General features: G+C 44.6%; 1 protein-coding gene across 2 annotated transcripts in view; it reads right to left on the reverse strand.

Annotated features, from left to right (window-relative positions):
* The window catches only part of aig1 (androgen induced 1), a 153571-nt gene that overhangs the window by 72016 nt on the left and 68847 nt on the right, over positions 1-12708 (reverse strand). Inside the window, exon 3 of one of the 2 annotated variants that reach the window (XM_043695321.2) lies at positions 6316-6417. The exons of the other annotated variant lie outside the window; for it this stretch is intronic. Coding sequence (XP_043551256.1) covers positions 6316-6417 — 102 coding nt within the window. The remainder of the gene's footprint in view (positions 1-6315; positions 6418-12708) is intronic. 2 annotated transcript variants of the gene reach the window in all.

Here is a 12708-nt window from a genome sequence, read left to right on the forward strand (position 1 = left end):
TAGGGTGAATAGTCAAGGTCTGGGGTACAGGGTAACGATTTAAAAGGGACTGAAGAGGCAACTTTTTCCTGCAGAGGATGGTGTGTGTATGGAATGAGCTGCCAGAGGAAATGGTAGAGGCTGGTACAATTACAACATTTAAAATGCATCTGGATGGGTATATGAATTGATAGGGTTTAGAAGGATATGGGCCAAGTGCTGGCAAATGGGACTAGATTAATTTCAGCTATCTGGTCGGCCTGAACGAGTTGGACTGAAGGGTCTGTTTCTGTGCTGTTCACCTCCCTGACTGTCTGAGTCTATACTCCTTTTTATTCAATACTGCCTGAAACCGTGTCAATCTCAATGTGGGCTCAGAGCAAACACTGAAAGACCAGAGCGCACGACAGAACAAGTAACAGCCTTTCACAATGAGGATAAATTTGTCTTTGACATTCGGCACAGCATAATCGGAACATATTTATGCGACAGGAACTGGAATGAATTCCCCCGAGTTCAGCGTTTCAGGGCTGACAGATCAGCAAAAGTGATGGGACAATTGTCAGCTTGTCACGTCTGTTCTGTGTAATGTGCACTTCCTGTGAAACTGGGTCAAACAGCAGCTGGGTGGGAGACTATCACTGCAAACTGGCTTAGCCACGCTGCACTGTAAGAATTCCCAGAAAAAGAACAGAAGCAGAATTGTGTCCACAGCACGGCTGACCTGAAGCAGCACTCTTTGAGGGATGTAAGCATTTACAGACATTACAACTGTAAAGGGCTTCGGCAATCAGCTATGACAATTCGGTCGATAGAACAATAGATGCTGGAAAGTTGAAACAGAAATTGATGGAGAAACTCAGCAGGTCAGGCAGCAACTGTGGCGAGAGAAACAGAGTTATGACTTGGAGATGCCGGTGTTGGACTGGGATGTAAAAAGTTAAAAATCACACAACACCAGGTTATACTCAACTAGGCAAACGTGAGGACTGCAGATGCTGGAGGTTAGAGTCTAGATTAGAGTGGTGCTGGAAAAGCACAGCAGGTCAGGCAGCATCCGAGGAGCAGGAAAATCGACATTTCAGGCAGGAGCACTTCATCAGGAATCATTCCTGATGAAGGGCTCCTGCCCGAAACATCAGTTTTCCTGCTCCTCGGATGCTGCCTGACCCGCTGTGCCTTTCCAGCACCACTCTAATCTTAACACCAGGTATAGTCCAACAGATTTATTTGGAAGCACTAGCTTTCAGAACGCTGCTCCTTCATCAGGTGATTGACAACCACCTGATGAAGGAGCAGAGCTCTGAAAGCTAGTGCTTCCAAATAAACCTGTTGGACTATAACCTGGTGTTGTGTGATTTTTAACCTTGAAACAGAGTTAATGTTCCAAGTCCAGTGACCCTTCATCAGAGCTGGTGTGATGAGGGCTTAGGGGTTAAGGCAATAGACTGGCAATTGGTTATGGTCTGTACATCTGGGTTTGAATGCCATTCTCATTACTTTCCCAATGACTTTGCCCACAATTAAGGATAGTTTTGTCCCTTTAGCGCAGCAGAAATGGACAGATATTTGCAAGCACTTTCTGTTTATTCATTTCCAAAATGTGGGCATCACTGACTGGCCAGCATTTATTGCCTGTCTCTAGTTACCCCGGAGCAGGTAGTGGTGAGTTGCCTTCTTGAACCGTTGCAGTCCATGTGCTGTAGGGAGGGAGTTCCAGGATTTTGACCCAGCGACACTGAAGGAACAGTGAACGGTGATAGAATTTCCAGGGAGAGTGGCTGGAAGGGGAAATTGCAAGTGGTGGTATTCCCGTGTATCTGCGGTCCTTGCACTGAGTGGTTAGGATCTGAAATGAACTGCCTGAAAGCTTGAGATTTCAAATAAACGTGTTGGGCTATGACCTGGTGTTGCGTGACTTCTGTCCAACTGAGATATTCGAGTGGGTATTAGATGAATGGATATAAACAGTATGCAGGGAGATGTGGAGAGGGAAGAAACTGGCATGAAGTAATGATGCTCGTGTGAAGGGTTAATGCAGACATGATGGGCTGAATGGTCTCGTGCTGTGCCCTATCAGTCCTGTAATTCTGTGAACTTTCTTTCAACCTCTACATAACCGTCCAGCTCACTCCTCAGAACCCTTTTACCTCATCTCCCTCATTGTTGTCAATTGTCAGAAATCTATCAATCTCAGATTTAAATTTAGCAATCGATCCTGTGTCAGTTGCTGTTTGTGGAAGAGAGTTCCAAAATCATTTGCACATCAAAGAGTTTCCTAATTTCACTCTTGAAAGGCCTGACTCTAAATCCGAGGCTCGGCCACTCATACCAAAGTCAAACAGTTGAGCAAGCTTCTCAAAACCATTTGTGCCATTTATTTGGCTGATCTGTAACTTAACTTCAGTTATCCGTCTTTGATCTGTTATTAGATTAGATTACTTACAGTGTGGAAACAGGCCCTTGGGCCCAACAAGTCCACATCGCCCCGCCGAAGCGCAACCCACCCATACCCCTACCTTTACCCCTTACCTAACACTAGGGGCAATTTAGCATGGCCAATTCACCTAACCTGCACATCTTTGGACTGTGGGAGGAAACCGGAGCACCCGGAGGAAACCCACGCAGACACGGGGAGAATGTGCAAACTCCACACAGTCAGTCGCCTGAGGTGGGAAATGAACCCGGGTCTCTGGTGCTGTGAGGCAGCAGTGCTAACCACTGTGCCACCGTGCCGCCCACTACATCTGTATCCCTTTACATCCTTACTTCTTTAAGAGCTTCTAATCTGTCAGTCCTGAAAGATTTGATTGTTCCTTCGTTACAGGTTTTTTGGACAGAGGCAGTTTCTGTTTTCTGCCACCCCTTGTGTGAAAAATTCTTCTTGGTCTCACTCTCAATGGGGTTTTGCTAATTTTAAGATGACACACCAGTATCCTTGATCTTGCATTTTCAGTGATGAATGTACATTGGAGATGCTGCAGCTCATCTCCTTTGTAGTAAGGGTAAAGTTACCATTGTCTTAGCAGAGCGTAGCGCTGCTCTCTCATTAGAGAGAGATGACCAGTGGTAGTTTAACCAAGGGGTCACCACAGCTCAAGCAAGGGGAGAGATTGAGAAGTAGAGTCCTTCATTGTAACCTCAGCCAGTGCATGAATTGAACCGCTGCTGTTAGCATCATGCTGCATCACGCTGCATCACAAACCAGCCAACTGATCCCTATCTCCTTACAGAGGGAATTTTGAGGTGATCACAATCAGAAGGGCTTAGGGCTAAATGGATGGGTACAGGATATTCCCATTGACAGAACGATTCAGAAAAAGGTGCAACCAATTGATCATCAAAAAAACATGAAAGATGCCCCAAAGAAAGTCTTTTTGAACAGTTTGTTGCATGCTCTATCCTTCCATTCTGCCAGCAATTTCCCAACCACTGACTGACCCATGACACAGAGTAAGCTCTGTAAACAGCCACAGTCAGAGGAGTGAAAATAACACCATGCTCCGGGTTACGTGTGCTGAAGCTCTGCTTTCACAATCCAGTTCCCATGCTGACTGGAAGTACAGTGGAACCTCCAATATCTGGAATTCGATTATCCAAATTTTGGAATATCCAGCAAGATCTCAAGGTCCTGATGCTTGCCTCAACGGAGTTATCCAGCATTCGATTATCTAAACATAATAGTCCCTTCCCGTGTCGTTCGGATAATCGAAGTTCCTCTGTACTTCTAACAACAAAGGATTTGGATATTTTTGACTTGGTTTGACTTATTGTCATGTGCATTTTACAGTGCAAAATGCAAGAAAATATAATGAAAAGCTTCCTTTCATCACCATGATAGGGTATGGTGTTGATAGTTGGAGAGAAAAACATGAAAAGATATAGCTCAAAGAGAGGTCTCTCTATGTTTAAATTCTGTGTCAGTTCAGAACCACCACCATTTCGCCATTGTCTACCACTGGACCCCACTAACGTTGAAGTCTCTGATCCTCAGGCGCCATCTTTCACTGTTGGGCTGATTCTCCTCCCGCCACTGTCTCACTGCTGTCCACTGCTGGGCTCACCCAATGTCAGAGTCACATCTCTCACTGCTGGGCCTGCCTCACTCTGTCACCATGAATATCCTCCACTACCACCAACGTCTGACCCAACCAAAGATGAAGTCGCCAATGCTCAGGTGCCATCTTTCACTGCTGGGCCTACCCTGCGACGCCACCTTAGCCGATGTAGGACCTGCTGATTCCAGGCTCCCAGGCTCAACCCGGAAAAATAAGAAAGGGCTCGCTCTCCCCAGTACTGGATAGAACATCCAAATATTGTCGACATTTTCTCATCACCCTGCTCAGGGATCTTCTTGCACAGCTCTGAAGTGAGTGGGCCTTGAACCCAGGCCTGCCAGCTGGATTCTGTAAGCTTAATTGTAAAAACTATCCTGACCATACGCAGAAACTCTGTAAAAAAAAAACACACCGATTGGACTGTAAATCAGAAACAAAAGCAGGCGCTGCTGGAAAAGCTCAGCAGGTCTGGCAGCATCTGTGAAGAGAAGTCAGAGTTAACGTCTTGGGTCTGGTTCTGAGGAAGGGTCACCGAAACGTTAACTCTGATTTCTCTTCACAGATGCTGCCAGACCTGCTGAACTTTCCCAGCAACTTCTGTTTTTGTAGCTGCTGCAGAGAATCTGTGTTGGATTGTAATTTCCCTGAGCGAAATGGGTGTGAACGTGGTTGCTATGGTTGCAACCACAAACAAACACATGAAGTGTAAGGAAGATTGTGCAAAGTATGAGCATAGAGCTGACAATAGCATTCAACAAAACATTTCTCCTTCCCTTTATGAGCAAAACACTTTGGGTAGGAACAGCATCAAAACAAAGAGGCAGAGGCAAATTGCATACACCCCTTGAACCTGGTCTGGTATTTATTAAAATCAAGGTTAATCTAGTTAATCTGGTTCTGGCCTTAACTTCACTTCTCTGCCTGCCCCCTTTCATAATCTGCCTGCCTTGTGGATTGTGCTTCTTTTATGTGCAGGAAACCTTAATAATAGCCTGCCTCACCTAGCCTGCAACAAGGTGTGGAGGTGCAGGTGTGGGACTGGGGTGGACAAGGTCAGAAGTCACATGAGATGGAAATGTGTTGCTGGAGAAGCGCAGCAGGTCAGGCAGCATCTAGGGAACAGGAGAATCGACGTTTCGGGCATTAGCCCTTCTTCAGGAATGAAGAAGGGCTAATGCCCGAAACGTCGATTCTCCTGTTCCCTAGATGCTGCCTGACCTGCTGCGCTTCTCCAGCAACACATTTCCATCTCTGATCTCCAGCATCTGCAGACCTCATTTTCTCTTCACAGAAGTCACATGACACCAGGTTATAGGCCACCAGGTTTATTTGAAATCACAAGCTTTCGAAGCGCTGCTCTTTTGCTAGGTCACCTGATTTCTATGAGTTTAACTTGACACGTGTTGTGCTTACGAATCCTTCACTTTAATGATACAAAATATTCTCTGCAAGTCAGATTTGGGCAGTGTGCAATTTTTTTCACAGTCTACAAAACTTTCCCATGGTCTCATTGTCAGTATTGAAGACTTGGTGGTGAGGTTCCTTATTCTAGAAACAATTATTACAGAGCCAGTGGGTAAGACTTGGATACCATAGGTCAGAGTGGAGAGTGTGGTGCTGGAAAAGCACAGTATGTCAGGCAGCATCCGAGGGGCAGGAAAATTAACATTTCAGGCATAAGCCCTTCATCAGAAAATTGCCTGAAACGTCAATTCTCCTGCTACCCGGATGCTGCCTGACCTGCTGTGCTTTTCCAGCACCACACTCTCGACTCTGATCTGCAGCGCTCACTTTCCTCTACCATCCATCAGAGCCATAATAGACACAGTCTGCTTCTGATGTAGGGTCACTGGACCTGGAATAATAATTCTGCTTTCTCTCTCTACAGATGCAGTCAGACCTGCTGAATTTCTCCCAACAATTTCTGTTTTTGTTTCAGATTTCCAGCATCAGTAGATCTTTGTTTGAAATTGTTATACATCTTTCAGTCCCTTTGTACCTCTGTTTCTCTTACCCTGATTTATCTAGCTTAGTGTTTCATTGAAAGACATGCAAATCGAATACAATGATACACAGAACAAACTTCGGCTAGATTATATTAATACCTGACATTAAGTACAGGTGAGTGAAATGGGCAGGAAGGTTAGCGTAGAAGTTTTGTTGAGGGAGGGAATTTCCCTTTCCTCATCACTATCCCAACAAATTTTATAAATCCACAATCAAGGCAGCTTTGTCCAATTGCAGCAACACTCAGACAATCTGCCGGTGTTGTACTTACCATTCCATGGTTAATCCACGGTGGTATAAAACTGTCCAGGATTTTTGGATAAACCAGCTCTCGATCATATAGGTACAATGCCCAGAACATTGCCACCACCATCTGCAAGGGAACCAGGAGTCAGATGTTATTCCTGCCTATGCTAGACACTGAATTCATTCCCAGTTGTTATTTAATGTGATTTCTACCTTCTGCAGTCAAATAAGATGAAATATTAACATTCTGGGGATCACTAATGATCAGAAAATGAACTGGACTCACCATAGAAACATCATCGCTACAAGAGCAGGTAGAGGCTTGGAATCCTGCAGCGAGTAACTCACCTCCTGACTCCTCAAAGCCTGTCCACCATCTACAAGGCACAAGCCAGGCATGTGATGGAATATTCCCTACTTGCCTGGATGAGGGCAGCTCCAACAACACTCAGTCCAGGACAAAGTGGTTCACTTGATTGACATACCTTACACTAGCACAAAAACTCAGCCTCACCGTCATTGACACACAGCGGTGTGTATCATCCAAAAGATGCAGAACTCACCCTGAGGTTACTTAGAGAGGACCTTTAAAATCTGTGACATCTACCATTTAGAAGGGAAAATACATGGGAACACCTGCAAATCTGTTCCCACTTCCTTCACACAATAAGTCACTCACGTGATGAGTTCCCCCACCCCCTCACCATCCATCAAGTCACTCGTTACTATGAGTTGGAACTATATAACTGCCCCATCAGTGTTACTAGGTCAAATCCTGGAAGGTCTTCCATTACAGCAGAGTGGTTTACCTACACCATCTCAACCAACACATGAAGGAAGGAAGGAGCTCAGTACCATCTTCTACAGGACAACTAGGAAAAGGCCAATAAATGCTGGCTGAGCCAGCGACAACTTTTCCCCTTGAAGAACAAAGTTTTAAACTTGCCACGGTATCACAAAATGCCTTCAGTGGGAAAGAACATTATAGAATCTGTCAAAAAGGAACAGAGGAGACTACGAGGGTGACCTAATTAACACAGAAGAATTGATGTAGGTAATTAGCAAAGTTGTTCTGTGCAAATTTTTCCTCTGCCAGGGAATTGAAAGGGAACAACGTATGAGTGAAAGGAAGAGGATTAGTTTCACTCAACAGCGTTGTGGACTGAGGGGCATTTTCAATTCTGCAGATGTTGGAAGATTTGGTGGCATATGTTGTGCTCATGTCCACTGCAACAAACTGAGATGTATTCAGTTACCAATCCTTCTTATTCATATTATTTCAATCATTTGGGGAAGGAAGCTCAAACACAATCTTCAACAGAAGAGTGACATAGTCTCGATAATGAGGGTAGGTTTATTATTTGATGTTTGATAACCAGTTATTTAATAACCATGATAATCCTCATGTTAGACAAAAGAGAAAGAACACATTACAATTCAATTACACACATTATCACGAAAGTTGCACCTGAAAATCCTCCAGGAGCTCTCAAACCCATGGTTTAGCTCCAGCCAGTAACAGTCTATATCCTGAGGGTGAAGCTTATCACACAGTGAGTCAACCCTTTCAGATACAAAATACCTGACCAGTTAAAATCATCCCGAAACTGTTGTTCATTAGTCTCAGTGCCTGCTCAACCAAACCCGTTAAGTTTTTGCTTTGGATATCAGAATGTGGAGGTGTCTCTGAGCTCCAAAAATAATTCCAACTGCAGTTTGAGCAAGGAAGGAAGCTGCTGTGACCTACAATAATACCATAAGATACAGAAACAGGAAGTGAAAGGCTAGTCAGTCAGATTTCAGTAATTGGGAAACACAGAAAGCATTCCTAAGGTACAGTATTAATCTGCACTTGAACAGGCTGAGATTAATCAAGAACAGTCAGCCTGGTTTTGTTCAGGAGAGGTCATGCCTGACCATTTTGGTTGAATCTTTCAAGGACATGACCTGGTGTGTGGATGAGGGCAATGTTTGTGATGTAGTCTACTTGGACTTCAGCAAGGGTTTTGTTATGGTCCTGAATGGGAGACTGGTAGCGAAGAAAAGACCATATGGGATCCAAGAAGATTTGGCAATTTGATCCAGAATTGGCTGAGGAACAACAAGCAGAGGGTGATGGTCAAGGAGAGTTTTTGTTACAGGAATCATAAGTCCAGTCGGGGTCTGCAGGGATCAGGGGTCCTTCTGTTTGTGGGATATATAAATGGCTTAGGCTCAAATGTAGGATGGTTGATTAGTCAGTTCATGGATGATTCGAAACTTGGTGGTAAATAGTGAGAGGGATAGAACATAGAACATAGAACATAGAACAATACAGCGCAGAACAGGCCCTTCGGCCCTCGATGTTGCGCCAACCTGTGAACTATTCTCAGCTCGTCCCCCAACACTATCCCATCATCATCCATGTGCTTATCTAAGGATTGTTTAAATCTCCCTAATGTGGCTGAGTTGACTACATTAGCAGGTAGGGCATTCCACGCCCCTATCACTCCCTGCGTAAAGACCTTGCCTCTGACATCTGTCTTAAATCTATCACCCCTCAATTTGTAGTTATGCCCCCTCGTACAAGCTGACGTCATCATCCTAGGAAAAAGTATTTCACTGTCTACCCTATCTAATCCTCTGATCATCTTGTATGTCTCTGTCAAATCCCCCCTTAGCCTTCTTCTTTCCAATGAGAACAAGCCCACGTCTCTTAGCCTTTCCTCATAAGACCTTCCCTCCATACCAGCCAACATCCTGGTAAATCTCCTCTGCACCTTTTCCAATGCTTCCACATCCTTCCTGTAATGGCGTGACCAGAACTGTACACAATATTCCAAGTGTGGCCACGCCAGCGTTTTGTATTGTTGCAGCATGATATTGTGGTTCCAGAACTCAATCCCTCTACGAATAAAACCTAACACACCGTATGCCTTCTTAACAGTACTATCACCCTGGGTGGCAACTTTCAGGGATCTATGTACATGGACGCCAAGATCCCTCTGCACATCCACACTACCAAGAATCTTTCCATTGACCCAGTACTCTGCCTTCCTGTTATTCTTCCCAAAGTGCATCACTTCACATTTAGCTGCATTGAACTCCATTTGCCACCTCTCAGCCCAATTCTGCAGTTTATCCAAGTCCCCCTGCAACCTGTAACATTCTTCCAAATTGTCCACTACTCCACCGACTTTAGTGTTGACTAATCCATCCACCTATGCCTGCGTCTAAGTCATTTATAAAAATGACAAACAGCAGTGGCCCCAAAACAGATCCTCGTGGCACACCACTAGTAACTGACTCCAGACTGAATATTTTCCATCAACCACCACTCGCTGCCTTCATTCAGAAAGCCAGTTTCTATCCAAACTACTAAATCACCCTCAATTCCATGCCTCTGCATTTTCTCCATCAGCCTACCATGTGGAACCTTATCAAAGGCTTTACCACAGTCCATGTATACCACGTCAACTGCCCTACCCTTATCTACATGCTTGGTCACCTTCTCAAAAAATTCAATGAGGTTTGTGAGACATGACCTGCCCTTGACGAAACCATGTTGACTATCTGAAATCAAATTGTTGCTTGCTCGATGATTATAAATCTTATCTCTTATAATCCTTTCCAAAACGTTTCTTACAACAGAAGTAAGGTTCATTGGTCTATAATTACCCGGGTCATCTCTGCTGCCCTTCTTGAACAAGGGCACAACATTTGCAATCCTCCAGTCCTCAGGTACTAAACCTGTAGACAATGATGACTCAAAATTCAAAGCCAACGGCTCTGCTATCTCCTCCCTAGCTTCCCAGAGAATCCTCGGATAAATCCCATCCGGCCCAGGGGACTTGTCTACTTTCACTCCTTCTAGAGTTGATAACACCTGTGTGTAACTAACCTCGATCCTTTCTAGTCTAATCTCTCGTACCTCTTTCTTCTCCTCCACAATATTCTCCTTTTCCTGAGTGAACACCAATGAGAAATGTCCATTTTGCACCTCTCTGATCTCTACAGGGTCCACACTCAACTTCCCACTTCTGTCTTTGACTGGCCCTATTCCTACCGTAATCATCCTTTTATTCCTCACATACCTATAGAAAGCTTTAGTGTTCTCCTTTATTCTATTTGCTAAAGACTGCTCGTGTCCTCTCTTTGCTCTTCTTAACTCTCTCTTTAAATCCTTCCTAGCTGATCTGTAACTCTCCATCGCCTCATCTGTACCATCTTGCCTCATCAACACATAAGCCTCCTTCTTCTGCTTAACAAGAGATGCAATTTCTGTTGTAAACCACGGTTCCCTTACCTTACCACTTCCTCCCTGCCTAACAGGGACATACCTATCAAGGACATGCAATATCTGTTCCTTAAACTAGCTCCACATTTCGATTGTCTGCATCCCCTGCATTTTGCTACCCCATTCTATGCATCCTAATTCTTACCTAATTGAATTATAATTGCCCTTGCCCCATCGATAACTCTTGACCTGTGGCATGTCCCTATCCCTTTCCATCGCTAAACTAAACGTAACTGAATTATGGTCACTCTCTCCGAAGTGCTCACATACAACTAAATCAAACACCTGGCCTAGTTCATTACCAAACACCAGACCCATTGTGGCCTACCCTCTTGTCGGACCTTCGACATACTGTGTCAGGAAATCCTCCTGTACACATTGGACAAAAACTGATCTATCCGACATACTAGAGCTATAGTCAATGTTGGGGAAGTTAAGTCCTCCATTATGACCACCCTGTTCCTTTCACTCCTACTCAGAATAATTTTGCTAATCCTCTCTTCCACCTCACTGGAACTCTGCGGAGGCCTATAAAAAATTCCAAGCAGTGTGACCTCTCCTCTCCTGTTTCTAACCTCAGCCCACACTACCTCAGTGGACGAGTCCTCATCAAAAATTCTCTCAGCCACCGTTACGCTATCTTTGACTAACAAGGTCACGCCTCTCCCTCTTTTACCACCTTGCCTGTTTTTAATGAAAGATCTAAACCCTGGAACCTGCAACATCCATTCCAGACCCTGCTCTATCCATGTCTCCGAAATGGCCAGAACATCGACGTCCCAGGTACCTATCCATGCTGCAAGCTCACCTACCTTATTTCGGATACTTCTGGTGCTGAAATAGACACACTTCAAACCAGCTTGCTGTCTGCCAGCACATTCCTGTGACCCTGAAATCTTGTCCCTGTCCTTCCTACTCTCATCCTCTTGGGCACTGCAACTACACCTCTGGTTCCCATCTATATATCCTCTGAAGTCTATAGATAGCCATAGGCTTCAGAGGATATATAGATGGGCTGGGCAGATGGGCTGATCAATGGCAAATGGAATTCAATTGGATAAATGTGAAGTGATGCACTTGGGCAAGACAAACAAGGCAAGGGAATACATGATGAACAGGTCGGACCCTGGGAAGCACTGAGGCTCCTTGATGTGCATGTCCACCAGTCCCTTAAGGAAGTGGGTCAGGCTGGTAAAGTGGTTAAGAAGGCATATGGTATATTTGCCTTTCTTAGCTGAGGCACAGAGTTGAGGAGCAGGGAGGTAGTGCTGGAACTGTATAAAACATTGGCTAGGCCACAGCCAGAGTATTTTGAGCACGTCTGGAATCCACTTTATAGGAAGGATGTGATAGCACTGGAGAGGGTCCAGAGGAGATTTACCAGCATGTTGCCTGGGCTGGAGAGTTTTAATTATGAAGAGAGAGATTGGACAGGCTGGAATTATTTTCCTTAGAGCAGAGGAGATAAGTTGATTAAATTGTATTGAATTTATTGTCTTTAGTGAAAAGCTGCGAGCAATACAGGCAGATCACAGAGTTAAGTAGCATAATAAGTACATAATAGGTAATCAGCGGTAAAAACAAAACCACAGGTACAGGGGAATGTTAAGAGTTTGTGAGTCCATTCAGTATTCTAACAACAGTAGGGTAGAAACTGTTTTGAAACCGGCTGGTGCATGTGATCAGGCTTCTGTACCTTCTCCCCGATGGTAGAGGTTGTAGAAAAACATTGCCAGGGTGGGATGGATCTTTGAGAATGCTGGCGGCCTTTCCAGGGATGACATGATTGAGATGTATAAAATTATGAGGGGCATAGATAGCAAGAGACTTTTGCCCTTGATGGAGGGATCAGTGAGCAGGGGGCACAGATTAAAGAGGTTTAGAGTGAATGTGATGAAAAATGTTTGTTCCCAGAGGTTGTGATAGGAATCTGGAGCTCACTGCTTGTAATGGTGGAAAAGGCAGAGGACCTCATAATGTATTCAAAATGTTCACTATGTTTCTGTCTCCACAGATGCTGCCAGACGTGCTGAGTTTCTCCAACCATTTCTGTTTAGTTTGTCTCCAGCATTCACAGTTCCTTGTGTTATATCAGATGTGAGACAAGGCTACAAGCAGGATGTATAGAGTTTGCAGTTAATG

This window comes from Chiloscyllium plagiosum, unplaced genomic scaffold, assembly GCF_037043375.1.
Source record: "Chiloscyllium plagiosum isolate Xiang-an unplaced genomic scaffold, Cpla_swu_hap1 HiC_scaffold_10, whole genome shotgun sequence".
NCBI classification, from domain to species: Eukaryota; Metazoa; Chordata; class Chondrichthyes; order Orectolobiformes; family Hemiscylliidae; genus Chiloscyllium; species Chiloscyllium plagiosum.